The 17,749-nt window shown below is 38.2% G+C and overlaps 1 protein-coding gene across 23 annotated transcripts in view; it reads left to right on the top strand.

Annotated features, from left to right (window-relative positions):
- Nucleotides 1-17,749, top strand: part of KMT2C (lysine methyltransferase 2C) — a 279,835-nt gene that overhangs the window by 168,160 nt on the left and 93,926 nt on the right. For all 23 annotated transcript variants that reach the window (XM_042975990.1, XM_042975898.1, XM_042975893.1 and 20 more), the window contains 5 exons: nt 1,501-1,670; nt 2,128-2,279; nt 3,333-3,446; nt 4,226-4,303; nt 6,988-7,700. In XM_042975990.1, coding sequence (XP_042831924.1) covers nt 1,501-1,670; nt 2,128-2,279; nt 3,333-3,446; nt 4,226-4,303; nt 6,988-7,700 — 1,227 coding nt within the window. The remainder of the gene's footprint in view (nt 1-1,500; nt 1,671-2,127; nt 2,280-3,332; nt 3,447-4,225; nt 4,304-6,987; nt 7,701-17,749) is intronic.

Below are 17,749 nucleotides of genomic sequence, written 5' to 3'. Positions count from 1 at the left end.
AGATACAAAATGAATGGGAGAAAGCAAGAATTCAGTGGGAGGGGTCAGAACTGGAGTCATTGGTGTAAATTCATTATTTATAAATTATGTACACGTGAATATGTTAATTCTTACCTCTTGAACCCAAAATTGTATATCCGACTTTGTTAAGTTCTTTTATTGAATTTATGACTGATTCTCTAGGATTTTCCAAGTGCTATCTTGTCATCCAGGGATAGTTTTGTTTCTTTTCCTGTTGTTTTCATTTGTTTCATGGTTTACATTGGCTTCAGAACCAGGTTAATTAGATAGTAGTCGAGGTAGGTGGCATCCTTGCTTTCTTCCTGACCTTGGTGGGAATGCCTCTAGGGTTCTCCACTTAAATAAAATGCTGGCTTTAGGATCAGGATATGTATGTATATCACATTTAGAAAATACTCCTCTGTTTTTATTTTTCTGAAGAGGTTTTTTTCTTCTCTCTCTCTCTCTCTCTCTTTTTTTTGTTTTTTTTTGTTTACGGCTTTACTTTTTTTCCAAAGGTTTTTTTCAGCATCTGTTGAAATGCAGTCATTTATTTTTTCTTTTCAGACCTAATAATATGTCAGATTTTATTAATAGATTTTCTAATATTTAGCCATTCTTGCATATCTAGTATAATCTCCATTTGCTCATATTTTATTCAGGATTTTTGCCTCAATATTTATGAGCATATTTGTTTTAAAACTGTAAGACTTTAGTGAATTTGTGGTTCATGCTAGTTTCTCTTTTTTTGATCGGCAAATCTTTCATACTCAGCAGCTCAGAAAGTACAATTCCTTTTGTTTCTGGTGTCTTAGATTGAAAATTGGGGTGGATAACGAGAACTCACAATTTATCAGCTGTGTGCCCAGGATTTTAAGACAAGTTGGCTAAAGGTGTAGGAGAGAGTTTGGCAGGCTTCTGGCAGGCCTTGTGCTCTGTAACCAGTCCTGCTTCGGTAAGGATAGGGCTTCCTGTTTGAAAATGTGAGAAGCCGTAATTGGATTTTGATGTGGAGAGATTACGTTCACACTTTTGGACTCCAGGTCATTTGGAGTGGGTCATGATAGTTCTATCGTGCGAATTCTTGTTTTTAGTTCCTGAGCCACCGACAGGCAGATGAAGTACCGGTGTGTTTTCCCAGCACAGAGTCGAACACTTAGTTCACAGAAGCTGCCTCCTGATTCGGGATAGGTTTTTTTTTTTTTTTAAGTTTGGGTTGCTATGTTCTTGGTTTTCCTCCTTCCCTATTTATGCTTTCTTGGATGTCTCTAGCCCCTATTTATGTTTTCCTGGAGATTTTAGTGCAAATTGAATGATGTCTCCTCAGATGTTCAAAAACACACTGCCTTTTCAAAAACATACATCCTAAACGAGTGTCAAGAAAATTAAAGCTTAATGTATAATGTACGAATGTTTCATTGATTTCAAAAAGGTTCGCACCAGAACTGCAATACAAATGCATAACAAACTGTTTTTGTTTTCATTTTTTCTGGTGTTTAGAATTGCAGAATATGTGTAGAGTGTGGCACACGATCTAGTTCTCAGTGGCACCACAATTGCTTGGTATGTGACAGTTGTTACCAACAACAGGATAACTTATGTCCTTTCTGTGGGAAGTGCTACCATCCAGAATTGCAGAAAGACATGCTTCACTGTAATATGTGCAAGAGGTAAGAAGACACAGTTCTCCCACTGAAGTGTTTTGTCAGTTCTTCTATCCACGCGATCATTTGTGCTGTCATATATCTTTGCGCTCCAAGCTTTTATCACTCCAGTAATCCTTTTAGTACTGAGTACTGTTAAAGATGAAATGAAATTACATATTTATGAGTCTGGAAGGCAGAAGGAAGGGAATGGGCGAAAGACCTGAAATGAGCATTGAGAGGGAAAAGTAAGGAGGAAATAGTTTAAAGATATGGAAGTAAAAACATGTGAACACCTTTGAATGACATCTAAAAATGCCAGTTCCTTTTCTAGAACCTTCACCAGTTGCCAACCCCTACAACCTCTCTTCTATTACCCTTAACCCTTCCTATACTCAGTTTTCAGCAATTGCCTCTTTTTTTTCCAAGATAGTAACTTGTCTTTAAATTAGAAAATTTTATTTAAATATATTTATCACTGCAGATGGGTTCACTTAGAATGTGACAAACCAACAGATCACGAGCTGGAGTCTCAGTTCAAAGAAGAGTATATCTGCATGTATTGTAAACATTTAGCTGCTGAAATGGACCCCTTACAGCCAGGTGATGAAGTGGAGATGGCCGAAGTCACTACAGGTAAACTTGAGAATTTTTGTTTCTTTTTAACGATACTGTGCCAACCAGTCACCGATGCATTATTTTAGTAATGATGAGGGAATCCTGTGTATCAGATCCCATCTTACTCTTAATTTCTCAACCTTTAATTTAAATGTGCAGGTGATTTGGGTCATCTCTGAATCTGATGGCTGACAGCAAATCTAGCTATTTTCCAGCCCTTTTCCTAATAGTCGAATTCTAGGACCAGTGTGCCTTACTCCAGCTGTGCTCTTGGAGCCAACAGAAGTTGTCAGTGTTTGGCAATATGACCTAGTTCGTACTTTATAACCTGGGATTATTTCACTCCAAGGTTTAGTTTAGTGGTTTTTGTTTTTTGTTTTTTGTTTATATTTATTTTGAGAGATACAGAGCAAGCAGGGGAGGGGTAGAGAGACAGACAGACAGGCAGAATCCTGAGCAGGCTCCGAGCTTTCAGTGCAGAGCCCTATGTGGGGCTCGAACTCATGAACTGTGAGATCGTGACCTGAGCTGAAATTAAGAGTTGGACACTTAACCGATTGAGCCATCTAGGCACCCCACAAGTTTTAGTTTTGTAATGTCCTTCTTAAATGTTAATTCATATATTTTGATCCCCAGATCAAAATTATTGCTTAGGTAATTTTAGTAGTATACTGTTGTTGGTTGTAAACATAATAATGAGTTTTTTGGTGGTAAAGAAAACAGATCTGCTTACCAGACCATTTTTCACGTTCATCAATATGGTGACTTTTATAAAGTCCTGTTTTATCATCTATGAGAAGTTTAAGTAGATGCAGCTTAATTATTAATGTTTTTTTGCCAAGATGCCATCAGTATACAGTTGTGCAATATCCTTTTAAAATAATAAAGTGCCAGTAACCTTTTAATTCATAGTTTCCATGATATGTATTTGGTTGAAAAACATAAAGCGTGGGGAAGAATTTATGGCATTTTGGGTGGTAATTTACTCTCACATAGGAAAGTCATATTTATGTAGTTAAAAAATCAGGGAAAATTTACTCTAAGCTAAAGAATAAATAATTTTCTCTTAAGATTGTAATAATGAAATGGAAGTTGAAGGACCTGAAGACCATATGGTATTTCCGGAGCAAGTAGTTAACGAAGACATCAGTGGTCAGGAGTCCACACCTGGAATTGTTCCAGATGGTAAGAATGTTTTCGGTAATGGATATAATTTGTTTTCTGAAGAAAATGTATGTGTACGTTGAATATGTGAACATACACTAAAACTTTACTAAATAAAAATGAGCTACGAGTGTAGTCACTTAGGAAATTGTTTTAGAGAGGAGTTTTCTAGTCAAATAACATTAGAAATTAATAGGGGAAAGGACTTACTTAGTAACCAGAGCTGTTACTGATTGTGCGATGTTTCGTGCTGGGATAATGAAAAATTATTGTTTCAGATGGTCTCAGTGGTTCTGTTGAGGGCATTTCAGTTATTTCCATGATATTTTAATAAAGCTTTTTACAAGATTGATAATAGCTATTACTAGAGAATCTAGAATTAATGAGAGACAAGGTTGGGGGAAAACTACTTATGAAATTTAATCTTGGGCTCGTCTGACAGTCTGGGATTTTATGTGAAATTTTATGTTATATAGATTGTGTACATAAAAAGCCTCAGATTTTGGGGGGGATTGAGTTTTATGTTTAACAACTTTCATTAAAAGGTATAATTACATAAGATGTAAAGTAAAAAAAAAATAAGACAAAGCTATCTGTAATAATAAATCTTGTCATAGTGCATCATCAGTTTCCTGATTTCATCATCATACCCTACTTACTACTAAGTAGTATGTTTGGTGTTTATACTGATAATTGGCATTTGGCAGTGGAATAAAAATCTTACTGAAATTACTATCGAGGTAGCAGTGTTACACGAATTTTGACTGCTTGCTAGAGATTCCATAAATGTGTCATTACAGCAGTTCACATCCATACAGAAGAGCAGCTGAAGAGTAATTCACCAGAAAGTCTCGACACACATGATCTTCTCATTTCTGGTAAGCATACTTTCTACTTTGATTGAGTTACAACATAATATTTTTATGACTGCTATGCAGATTTGGGTCATTATCAAGTTAATTTTTCAAATGAAGTATCCCAAAGAATTGTTTACTATTGGTGTATATACATTACAGTAATGAAATCTTTTAGTTAAGTGATCCTTTTCTTAAAAAGAATTGGCAGTTGGGGTGCCTGGGTGGCTCAGTCCGTTAAGCTCAGGTCATGATCTCGCAGTCCATGAGTTCGAGCCCCACGTTGGGCTCTGTGCTGACAGCTCAGAGCCTGGAGCCTGCTTCAGATTCTGTGTCTCCTTCTCTCCCTGCTCCTCCCCGGCTCTAATTCTCATTCTCATTCTTTCTCTCTCTCTCTCTCTCTCTCTCTCTCTCTCTCTCTCTCTCTCTCTCTCTCTCTCTCTCTCTCTCTCAGAAATAAACATGAAAAAAATTAAAAAGAATTGGCAGTAGATTTTTGTTTTTAATGTTTATTTATGTTTGAGAGAGACAGAGCGTGAGCGGGGGAGGGTCAGAGAGAGAGAGAATCCGAAGCAGGCTCCGGGCTGTCAGTACAGAGCCTGCACTTGATCTTAGCCAAAAGGCCGAGAAGTGATAGTACAGAGCCTGACACAGGGCTCGAACTCACGAATCATGAGAGTCAGATGCTTAACCAACTGAACCAGCCAGGCACCCCTTATTGGCAGTAGATTTCTAAAGGAGGTTATATTCTCTGTAGAGTTTCTAAATCAAATGTTCATTATTAAGCAAGTTAAAATCCTCAAATAAGACTAGTGGTGGAGCATAATAGAATTGCTTGGGATATCGAGCATGTTTAAATTTTTTTAAAGTATTTATTTTTTAGAGAGAGCGTATGCATGGGGAGCAAAAGCTGGGGAGGGACAGACAGAGGGGGACAGAGGATCTGCAGTGGGGTTTGCGCTGACAGCAGAGAGCCTGATGCAGGACTCAAACTCACAAACCCTGAGATCATGACCTGAGCTGAAGTCAGACACTTAACTGACTGAGCCACCCATGCACCCTAAGAATGTTTACATTTTTATCTTAATATTTCTTGCCTAGGACAGAACAGAAAGAATATAGTGGGGATCTGTAAGTGTGTTGCGTGTTTTCTTCTTTGTCAGGGGCACTTGGGGTGGACTTTCATCAGCCATAGTTTAGGCTTCGTGTAGCATTTAGGATGAGGTTTTCCATGGAGTCACTCAAATGATGGTACTTTGGTCTTAAACCCCTAAGTGTTCTCTCATTTTTATATGTAATTTTGTTTTAAAAATCTTTTTTTTATTGTTTTTTAAATTGTTAAGTATTTTTGAAGCATTTTTGTGTGTAAAAATATTTGGTATGATCAGATCTGTTATTTGATGATTTTTCCTTTATCCTGAACTGTAGTCTTTCAGGGAGTAGAAATAAGGAGTAGGATTTCCTTTTGATATCAGAAGATAAAGCACAGTCACCATAGTAAATAGTAAACGGGGAAATTAATATCTCAATTAATGTAACTTAGAAATTACCTAGATAGTATTTGAAATAAGTGGTTTTTATCCAGTGATCTTCCTGTATAGAGCCATTTAGGACTCGTGTAAATTGGGTCTCTGACTTTATTTTTAGGCAAGTTTGGGTTAAAGGCTTAGTTAGCACACTAGCATTCTGATTTAAAATTTATCAGTTGGGGCGCCTGGGTGGCTCAGTCGGTTAAGTGGCCGACTTCCGCTCAGGTCACGATCTCACGGTCTGTGGGTTTGAGCCCCGCGTCAGCTCTGTGCTGAAAGCTCAGAGCCTGGAGCCTGTTTCAGATTCTGTGTCTCCCTCTCTCTGACCCTCCCCCATTCATGCTCTGTCTCTCTCTGTCTCAAAAATAAATAAATGTTAAAAAAAAAAAATTGAAAATAAATAAATAAATAAAATTTATCAGCTAGTGACTTCAGATATTTCTGATATATAATTATGTTTATTGACTTGTTTAGCTTTGACAATATATTTTCTTTTGAGTGTTTGATTATCGATGATGAGCAAAGATTATATTAAAAAATGTGTATGTTGGCAGGTGCAGCTAATAAGCAAAATCAGTCTTTTCTATCTGTGATCATTACTCATTTGAGACTGCAGAAGCTTTGTTTACATCTGAGGGCCTGGTATTGCAAAATACCTTTATATTCTAGGCACTTATTTACTTGGGTACCTCATGTAAGATCAATGAGCCTCATTTATTTGGCTGTGAAATGAGTGTAACTTAATCTACCAAATTGTGAATCTTTTTGAAAACGTTCAAATTGTAAAACATCATTTATGTTTAATAGAATTATATTAGAAATTCTATTTTAATATGTTTACCAGAAGTTAACTAAAACTCTGGGGATCCTATTAAAGTGATATTTTTGTAAGTTTTCTGGCCTGATCTGTGACCAGTTCTAATCCATAAATCCTGGTGTCTTTTGGCCTTTATTAATTAACTTAATAATTGTTTTTCTTGAAAAATACCTTCTGATTTAATTCAGGGTTTAAGTATAAGTGTGTTTTGGAAACCCTTTGTCTCCCCTCTCTCTCCTTTTACTTCCCATGCCTATTATTTTTAAGCTATAAAGCTATAGACATTAATGTCTTACGTCTACTCATAGTTAGAAAATTTTACACTTACAAGTACATTAACATAAATATTCCAAATTTTATAGAATCCTCCCAAGATAAAATGAATCCTGCATTGGAAAATCAGATTTCTCAAGAAGTCGATAGTGAAAAAATGGAAATGTCTTCTAAAGTGATGCATATTTGTGATGAAAATCAAAATGAAAACAAAATGGAAGTGACAGAAAACGTTGACGTCCTCACACACCAGATCGCTGTGCGGCACGAGGATCTGCAGCTAGAGGAACCCAAAATGCTGGCATCCGCAGAAGAACCACGGCCTCCGAAATTGTCCATTGAATCTGCCACTGGTCCCCCAGAGGCCTTAAGGTCCCCGTGTGAGGAAGGTACTTCTTTATGTTCTAAGGAACATTTGGCTGTAGAAAGGGTACCGGAAGCGATGGAACGGAAAGAAAGTTCTGAATCTTCCGCTGCATTTATGGACTTTGAAATGGCCCCTGTAGTTGAGAGTTGTGTGAAAGATGGTTTATGCCAAGAAGACAAATCTGTAAAATTACCATCGGAGACAGAGTTGTCATTTTCGTCAGCGGCAGGCGTAAGCAAGGCAAATGCGTCTTCCTCTCCACTCTCTTCAGACTTGCCTTCCCAGGACACACTGCATAGCTACCCTTCAACCCTCAGTGCTTCTGTTGGAAACATTATGCCAACCACTTACATCTCAGTCACTCCAAAAATTGGCATGGGTAAACCAGCTATTACCAAAAGAAAATTTTCTCCTGGTAGACCTCGGTCCAAACAGGTAGGGTGATTTTAATGATACTGACAGAAAAATATGGTGGATCAATTGTATACAATAAGGCGTATGTGGAGCTTGGGTTTGGAGGGTAATCTTTTCCTATTTTCAGGTAGAACTTAGATGTAATGCTGATCCTGAAGTGTTTTGGCTGTTAAAAAAAAATTTTTTTAATGTTTTTATTATTGTAACTTTTGAAAGAGAGAGAGAGAGACAGAGGGCCATGGTGGGCGAGGGGGGCAGAGAGAGAGGGAGATAGAATCCAAAGCAGGCTCCAGGCTCCAGGCTCCGAGCTGTCAGCACAGAGCCGGACGCGGGGTCGAACCCATGAACGGCAAGATCATGACCGGACCTGAAGTTGGACGCTCAACCGACTGAGCCACCAGGCGCCCTGGCCATTTTTTTTTTTTTTTTTTTTTTTTCTTAGAAGCTGTTAATGAAGCCTACTTTGTTAAACTTGAAGTGATCATATTCAGAGTTTCCACTTAGTTGGGACATACAGATGCAACCTATTTGATTATAGTTTCTAATAGAAAGCACTTAAAAGTCTTCTTAAATTCTGTGCCATGGTGATGATAGAGTCTAAAAAAAAGATCCAGTAAAACATTAGGTATACTCTAAATAACCTTTATTTTTCCCCCTCTACTGTATTTGTTCATTGATATTCTTCTTTGTCTTATTTCTAACTGCTTAAGCATCATAATTTACTAAGGGAATTTTTCATGGTGGGAATTCCTCATTTTGATTTTTCGGTTAATTGCTAAGTTTTTTTGTGGGTCTCCTCACCCCCCACCCCCACCCCAAGTTAGGACTTCAGTTGTTTTCATGGAAAAATCTTAGAGGAGTGCAGTGTTGATCTTTAGGAAGTATGGGGAGCTCTTCCCATGACTTTTAAGCAGTGTGGATTCTACCCTTTAAGGGTAAACTGCAGTTCTTTTTAAGTGGTATAGAAGTGAACCACTAACCACAAGGCAAAGCGAAGACACTGTAGCTAAGATTTATTTAATCGACAAAATTTCTCTTTTCTGAAGCTGCTGCAAAATGGCAAGATATCAAGCGGTGCAAAAGTGCTTAGTCACAATGGTAGCCTGAAGTTTCCGGTCTTGGCGATTTGAATTGCTTCAAACAGTTACAGCTGGACTTTGTAGGAGTAGTATCCTCTCCATCTTGATCATCCAGTTTTGGAATCCCAAGACAAGTAGAAAAATAGAATTTTATTTTAATGGGAGAATTAGTCTCCCTTAAACAAATTCCAGATGTATTTTAGTTTCTAAAGACAGCAACTTGCACACCCAAGGCAAAGTAATTGCCCTGTGGGACTGAACTGTTTCTCTGTGGCAAAGATATGCCCAGTAAACTAAGACACGGTGTATGTGTCTTTGTCTGAGTATTTTCTGTCATGTTCTGCTAAGAGAGGTTTTTCTTCTGAAACCAGTTCTCCTCTTCCTTACTCTCTTCTTCTTTTTACATAATTGTTATATAATAATTATGTAGTTTGGGCTCTGAAAAGACTTGAGCAATGAAGCTTTGAGCCTCAAATTGAACTTTGATTCAAATATTTATGTTCTTTAAGGATATCGCATCATAAATATTCCTGTCAAATTTTACTCTGTTTCTCCTTTTTTGTAGACTTCTGTTCCAACTGAGAAACCATGAGGTTTATTTTCTGTTGACTTGTATTCCAAAATCTATGTGTATGTGAGTCTGAGTGTGGTAGTGTGTGTGTGTGAGACTGTCTTCCAGGTTTATCCCATTTTCTATGACCCATATGTTCATACTTGCTCTTGCTTCTGCCGTATTCTCTCTCAGTCCCCAGTTCTGGTGGTATTCTGCTTTCTGTAGAGTTGCCTTTGTCTCATGACTGCTCATAATTTGCTGCTAATCTCACAAGCAGTTTGTGGGAGGGTTTAATCTCCCCATTAGCTTGGTTTTCATTGTAGAGCAAACAGCCTTCACTTGGTGATTCTTAGCTTGCTAAGGTACTACTGTTTTTGTGGGGAGGATGCATCGGCTAGAACAAGGTAGCTCTTTAATTTTTTATCATTGCTGAGGTACTGCCATCCTAACTTCGAGGGAATATTCCGGTATATATCCTTGTGTTGGAAATCCTGAAGCCCATCGTACTGTTACGTGAATGTCTTTAGTATCAAGCATTCCTGTGTTGTATCTTTGGTTTTATTTAGTGTTTACTTTGTACATTGTTGGCAGTGGGGATTGGCTGTGAAGTGAGATGCAGGTTCATGGCAGTGCTGGTGACACAAGCAAGATTCTTTGGTGTCCAGCTGTGTTTTGATTGTTAACATCACTAGCATTTTTCCATATTTTGTTGAGTGTCATCAACTCTGGTCTTTACCAGGATAGTGGAGGCTATCCTAACCAAAGAACTGCACATTTCATTAGTTAAATTCTGTATCACAGTGGTCAGACCATTATGTTTATCTTAACGGTTTTCTAACCTTATGTGAGCTTTTCTAAGAATTTCCTGAGAAATTAAGTGAATAATTAGAAACAGAAAATGTGAAAGCTTTAAAATTTGATGTGACAGCTAATGATTGGATTATTAAATGTTTTCTGGAGAAAGGAGTTCGTCAGTAGAAGGGTAAGCCGGTGCTATGCAGTAGAAATATAATGCAAGCCTCGTGTATCTACTTTTAAAATTTCTAGTAGTCCACTTAAGAATTAAAAATAAGCAGATAAAATAAATTTTAATGTTTTATTTAACTTAACGTATTAAAAATATTTTAGCATTTCATCTGTATAAAAATTATTAATGGGATATTTTACGTTCACTTGTCTTCGCTCAGTGTTCAAAATCTGGTTTCCCACCAAGTACATTAGAAGTGCTTACTTACTAGCCTCATGACTAGTGGACACCTTATTGGACAATGCATGGAAAAGCATTTATAAAAATAGGAAAATTTTAGTTCCAGAAGGAGCTAAATTTAAAAAGAAATACCATCTGAGTTTAAGATTGATAAATTACAAATGGTGCTATACTTTCACTAATTTTAAGGACGGAAGAAATATCCTGCATCCTCCAGTTGCCCATAGGACACATTTTAAAACAGATTATAAAAACCATTTGTAAAAAACAAACAAGCATTTGTTGTGGCAACAAATCACTGAGTATTCCCAACATGTATTAGATGAACAATGTATACCCCATATGTATGTACACACATATACTCCTGTATATACACATATGTAGTATATAGATAAGAGTATGTATGTAGTGATGCTGGAGTATGGATGGATATATAAATCACTGTTCTGAATCTGAGATGTCAGGGCACAGAACATGGAATCTATACAGGATTATTTTACCTTTAGATGAGATTAATTGAAGTTTAGAGTTTGTATTGTGGCTTTCATGTGGAAGATTTATATTCTTTATATTCTTTATATGGTTGTGGGTAGAAAAAGTTTTTTCTTTTGTTTTCTTCCTCACTTAAGACACAGGATTTCACAAAGGAGGAAGAATTACAGACATGGTAGGTAGTTAGGAGAAGGAAATTGGTGGAACACTGACAGGAAGCCAGTTGGAAATGGTTTCATAGAAATCGTCCCAGTGAACCAGTTGGCTTTTCTTTCCTTCATCCTTTATTGAAATTATTCATTTTACATATATTTTAGTGTTTCACTTCTCAGTGTCTTCATAGGTATTATTCACTTGGGGCCTGAGGTTTAGAAAAGTGGTTACTGGCCTCACTGCATGTTGTAATTTCCTGGGGAGCTTTACAGCCATGTCGGTGTGATGACCCCACCCTGCCCGTTAAAATGGCCTCTGACTGGCGTCTTTCTCCTTACCCTTGGAAGTAGAGTCCTGAATTAGAGACATGGGCTCCTCATTGTTATCGTTAACGCGTGAAACACAACACAAGAAATGCTCTTAAAAAGTGGTGGAAAATAGGATGGAAAATTTTTTTTATTTCAGCATATCAAATAATGTAATGGGTTTTTCATTTTCTGTTTATTTCTCTTATTCCACAGTTGTATTTATCCATTGTAATTCAGAAATTCTGAGATAATAGTGATCTCAGCCTGTCTTCTGTCATTTACCCTATTCGTATCCGCTTATTTTATGGAAACATAGGTAATACAGTCATATGTATGACTTGATCTGCCTTAGACACTCAGGTATTAAGTGCTAGTATTGAAAGAGGTTATTGAACCTATGAAAAATATTTTACTGAAGTATTTTCTGTCCTTCATAAAAGTAAATGTAAGTACTCAATTATAATTTGAAAAATTTCAAAGTCTAAGAATTTTTTCATTTTTTGATTTTCTCCATTTTTTGTTGCTAACATCATATATATGGAAAACTTAGGAATTTCTGTTAAGTTCTAAGACTGATATTTATTGAGGGGTTCTCTGCGAAAGTGAAATTTCTTCAGTATAGTGGGTTTCCAAAGGTAGTGCCGTAACCACTTTTCCATTACATTGTGAAGTGGATTTTTAATTTTTTATTAATTTAACTAATTTTGTTACAAACCATAGAATTTTATGACATACTTGTCTAATGTAATAACAATTTAAACGAAGTGTTTCAAATTAACAAGTCAGTTTCATAACCTACTCTGTGAGAGAAAAACAAACCTTCAGAGTGGTGAGCTGTAGAGGATTGTACTTTTGTCAACAATTCATTACAAGGAAGCATTTTTTTTCTCTCTTTTTTAAAATAGCAGACACCATTTCTGCTTTGTAAACACAAATCCTTTAGTAAGAAGCATTGCTGGTTTTTGTTTTGTTTTTTAGGTTAAGAAAAGGCAGATGTGTAAGTCATATTGTCCAAATAGAGGTTCGGTTCCTGTTAAATGATTTCATATCCAGCTTTTAATTAAAATAAATTTGAATTTTTTTTTTTAAACGTTTATTTTTGTGACAGAGAGAGACAGAGCATGAACAGGGGAGGGTCAGAGAGAGGGAGACACAGAATCTGAAACAGGCTCCAGGCTCTGAGCCGTCAGCACAGAGCCCGACGCGGGGCTCGAACTCACGGACCGCGAGATCGTGACCTGAGCCGAAGTCGGACGCTTAACCAACTGAGCCACCCAGGCGCCCCAATAAATTTGAATTTTGAAGCATCGCTTGATAATAGCATATACACGGTGGCATTTGCTTAAAGAAAATAAGTTACCCTGGATAGTTTTAGTTGTCCGTTCTCGGATACCTATAAAGTAAAACCTGTATTTCTGATACTTTGTCTTAGGACCTATTAAAGGTTTCATTAGTAAGTAGATACAGATATAGATATATATTCATTCTTCATGGAGAATAGAAGATGCCGTATAGATCCCAAGAGTGGTTTCCCACCTACATTCTATTCTAAGTACTGTGCTGCCTTTTTAAAAAGTGACTTTGAAGAAGTATTTTGTATCGTTTGCATCAGTTTTCACTGTAACTGATACTAGGAAAGATTAATATAAATTCAGCATGAGCGTTTCCATAGTACAATTACTTGGATTCAGATCCTTCCTGCCATTGTCTGTATGAGACTAAGCACGTTACCTTGAGAACTGTCTTGTTTCTTCATCTGTAAAATTGCATCTTATGGCTGTTGTTGGAAGTTAACAGTAACACGTACATGGCCCCTGGCAAGTGGTGGTGCTGCCCTGCTTTTTTTCCTGAATGGCAGAGTAATGCAGATATTCTGTGAAAATGGAGACTTGAGAAGGATATAACAATCATGTATTAAATGTACCTCTGGAAAACGAATCAGATTGACTCATGCTTACTTGTACTGCATTGTGGCAGTGAAAACAACTCTAGGCCTTGAGTGAGTCAAACACTGGTCACAGTAAATTCGGCATGTAGTAGGTGTCTTCAGTTCAAAGCCACATAATGGCTGCCCAGATTTTAGAACTCAACAGCCTATTAATTATGCTGTGTGTGACATGTGCTGCCGTAGAGGAAGCCCAGGGCACCGTGGAAAAGCAGAGGAGGCGTGCGGGAACTCAACTCAGGCTTGCGTGCTGTGTGGGCGAAAATCCAAGAGACACTGCTCTGAATCCCTGAAAGACTGTAGTTTTAAACCTAAAGCGTGTCTAGCCCTCTGGGGTGTCAGCATCCCTTTTCTCTTGGCTTCCTTGTGTCTGTTGTGGTATTTCTGAAGCCATTACCAAAACCATTGCTAGCCGGCCAGAGTCACATTCTTGAATTATTGAAGGCTGACGCTGGTAACAGCTGTTTCTGTACTTTTATCGTATCTTATCAAATCACTATCAGGACTAAATTCCTTGTTCCATTTGATGTTGAACTCAGTTTTGTATATGAGACTTAACTTATGTGAAAAGAATTCTGTAAGTCATAAAAATGAGTTGTTTGTTGCTGTGGCTGTAATGTACGTGAGTGAATGTATGTGCCAAAAAAAAAAATGACAAGCTTTGCTGGGTTTTCTGTGTCTCTTGCCGGTTGTCCTTTCTGCTCTCTCTTCATCATGTTCACTTTCTCTCATCCTTTAAACAGCAGTCCTGGTTTTGCATGGCGTGTTGGGTGAGGCTGGACCCGAGCAAGGATGAGTTAGAAGTGTGAAGTCAGCCCAGGAGACCCCAAACCTCTGGCCCCTCTTGAAACTTTTTCAGTAGATTAGGATACTCTTGGGCTCTAATTAGGACATTGATCATATTTAACAGCCAGCAACAAGATTGGGCTTTTTATAACAGAAAGTTGACCTTAATAACCTATTCTCTACTTGCTGTTCTCATTGCCATTTTCCTGTCCCCCAGTCCTTGTAACAGTTGTATAATTTACTTGGTTGATACATTTACCTGAGAAATTGGCCTCGAGGCACAAAGAAGCTTACCTGATACCGACTTTAAACAGGTTTGGGGTCCAATAATTATTGTTAGACTCTAATTCAATCTCACCCAAGTAGTATTTTTTTTAAGTTTCTATAGAATTTGGTAGCAAATGGCTTATCTTTAGCTCTCTTTAAAATGTAAAGTCTGCTAACATTTTGAGCCCTTTTGGTTTTCCTTCAGTTGGTAGTTTCAGAGTAACAGTGCAGTGGATAGATTGGTAACCTTTTTTTTTTTTTTTTTTTTTTTTTTTAAGGAGGAAATCCAGGATTGTAGGCTACATCTAATGGGGGGAATCAGGAATTAGTGTGTTTCATAGTACAATACTTATTGATGCATTTATGCATACAAAAAGAGAAATGTGCAATGGAAAAAATGGATGTTCAGTAAGCACTGAACTGAATGCTTACCGTAGCAGTGAACAGGAAAAATGGTCTCTTCTCATCTAGCTTATAGTCCAATGGCAACAAATAAATACAAATGTAACAAGTATACAGTCAAGTATAATGATGGTGTAAAACCATGTTTCCGTAGACGGGGGAGCTGACCTCCGAATTGTCTGTGTAAGTTCTTTTTCATCAAGCTGAGATGTGTAGGATAATTTATAACTAAAGTTGATAATTATAGCTGTATTTTAGGTTTAAGGTCTAAAGAATATATTAGGTAATTTCTTCTTTGTCAAAACATCTAAGTATAATCATAATTTTTCCCCAGTTGCTATAAAATTGCACACGATCTATCTTCCAAAGTCTTATGATAATATACTTATTAAAATTCATAATGTAATTACCCAAGCTTTTATTATATAAGTTCTTCATAGCAGTTGAATGGTTTTCTAATTATTCCTGAAATGGCATCCAAACATTCTTGATCTATGGAGCCCTTCATTTTCTTCATCCATGTTCCATGAAGTGTAAATGTTTTTAAAATGAGACACAATGTTGGCATCAAAGCTAACTTTTAAATTATGGTGAATAACATGTTATTTGAGAGTATGACTTTTTATGGTATGTTTTAAGAGCTGTCTCCTGATACGACATTAGATGATCCACCGAGAGGAATTTTATACAGTAGCCAACTACCGTCAGAGAAAAACCATTGAAAACATTGAGAGAACTAAGTTTAGATATCTCTCGCCCCCACTATCACTAAATAATGAGAAACAACAAAACATACGGCCCCAAATTTCAGTCAGTGAGGAAAGGCACAGAGTGTCGTCAGGGAGGTGAAGATGTCACGGAAATGCTGCCGAAAGTCCTCTCTGATGAGGCAATATCTGAGGCCATCCCTGAAGAATCCGAAGAAAAAGCCGTCCGGTGGAGAGCTGGCCGTTGTTCTGAGTCGGCAGCCCTGTTATTGGCGAAGAGCTCGGCATGTTTGAAGGAAACCAGGGAAGCTGGGGCATACCGATCGTGGCGGGGCGGGGGGTCGGGGGGACGGCACACAGATGAGGTTGGAGAGAGGCAGTGAGAAAGACCATCACTTCAGGAACCGGGGAGCTGTTGGGAGGGTTTAAAACACGGCGGTGACTTGCTCGGTCAGATCGACAGCTTTGGAAAGTCCCTCTGGCCTCTGTGTAGAGGAGCCCTCGAGGGAGAGGCAGGGGAGGGAGAGTGGTAGAGAGCGGCAGGCTGGGTGAGAGCTGGTGGCGACAGACAGGGCCGGGCCCGGCAGTGGGAGTGCAGAGAAGCGGCGTGGGTGCAGACAAAACTTGAAGGTGGAAAGTGCCCAAGTCACGGATGGTTTGGATCGAAGGAGTGGCAGGGGACAGTGATGGGGGAGAAGAACAGATCAGATGCCTCCCAGGTTTCTGACCCGGGGGCTGGCATCCATTTCTGAAGATGGGGAAGATCGTGAGACGGTACAGGGCACGGGAGACACTGGAGACACTGGAGACGTGCTCAACTTGAGAGCGTTGGTGCGACAGAATGGAAGTGCTGAGAAGGAAGTTGAGAGCCACACTGCCGTCTTCAAGAGCACGTTGGAATCAGAAACGTGAGTTTGGGAGACCGCAACATGCCAAGTGGTTATAGCCCTCATGAAAGATCACACCGTTGAGGAAGAGACACGGAGAGGAGAGGCGTCCCGGCCTTAGCCCTCGGGAAACACAGGCTCTGGAGGTCAGCGGGAGGAAGGACATGCACGGCGGCCAGAAAGGTCAGCGAGGGAGCCGAGAGGAGCATTCACACACGTGCGGCGCGGAAGCCAGCAGAGCTGTACGTAGGTGTTGACAGTTGGAGTAAAAGGAGAATAGAGACGTGACTTTTGGCGACGCAGTGGTTACCAGAGACCCTGATGCGGCCGGAAGGGAGACAGAGGTGTAGAGGCAAGTTGATTTGATGCGGAAAGCGAGGTAATTCACGTGTCAGTAAATTCAGCAGAGCCATTCACTGAGCTTGAGGGTAGGTTAATTACAAGTGAGACAAGTGCCTCCCTTGTGTGGTTTTTCTCAAAATACTGTTAGTGCATTAATTATCTGCTCCCCAGAGGGTAGTCAGGCTCTTCTTTTGGTTGATTACTTAAATTCCTGGTGGTAGTTTTATGTGATTAATAGGCTACCGCTTGTTTGATAATATTCTAGAAACCTGGTAAGTAATGTGTTACTTAAGTTTGGGTCCTTTAATTGGTAAAAGTTACAGTGCGCATTATCGAATTACCTAATTCAAAATAGGTTCTTTATTTATTGTTTGACATTTGTTTTGTGTTTTTCTTTAAAATGTTATCTTTGTGGAGTAGGCATTTTTTTATGCTAATGAGCGACTTCAGATTAGTTCAGGTTATTGCTGAATGTGGTTATTAAAAAGTAAAATGTCTTACTTTCATTTTAACTGTTTTAATAAGATACTGTTTCTTGTATAAATAATCAAGTATCTTAGGCATTTTAATTTGCAAATTTAGGACAATTTGCTTTAACATTTTTCACTGTACAAATTAGTCCCTTGGATTTACGTAATGTAAGGGTAATAGCCCTCTAAATACAAATAAAAGCCAAAACCACAACCAGTGGTCACACTGGCAGAAAGAAGTCAGATGCTAGGATTATACTGGTATTTGCATATTAAAATGGCAACCTAATTTTCCACAATTTAAAGCGAATGTATCTGTTGATTTCTCATGTTCTGAGTTGTTTTTTTTTTTTTTGCCTACTGGTTTGGTTGTTTATAGCCAAAGGTGTACATAACATCCTTTAAGGTTATTTCTCTTTCCCAGTAGAGTGATAATTGTTAGAAGAAAATAATCCCTGAATGGTTTCTTATA

The sequence above is a fragment of the Panthera tigris genome, chromosome A2 (assembly GCF_018350195.1).
Source record: "Panthera tigris isolate Pti1 chromosome A2, P.tigris_Pti1_mat1.1, whole genome shotgun sequence".
In the NCBI taxonomy this organism is placed as follows: domain Eukaryota; kingdom Metazoa; phylum Chordata; class Mammalia; order Carnivora; family Felidae; genus Panthera; species Panthera tigris.
This window is presented reverse-complemented; position numbering and strand designations above follow the sequence as displayed.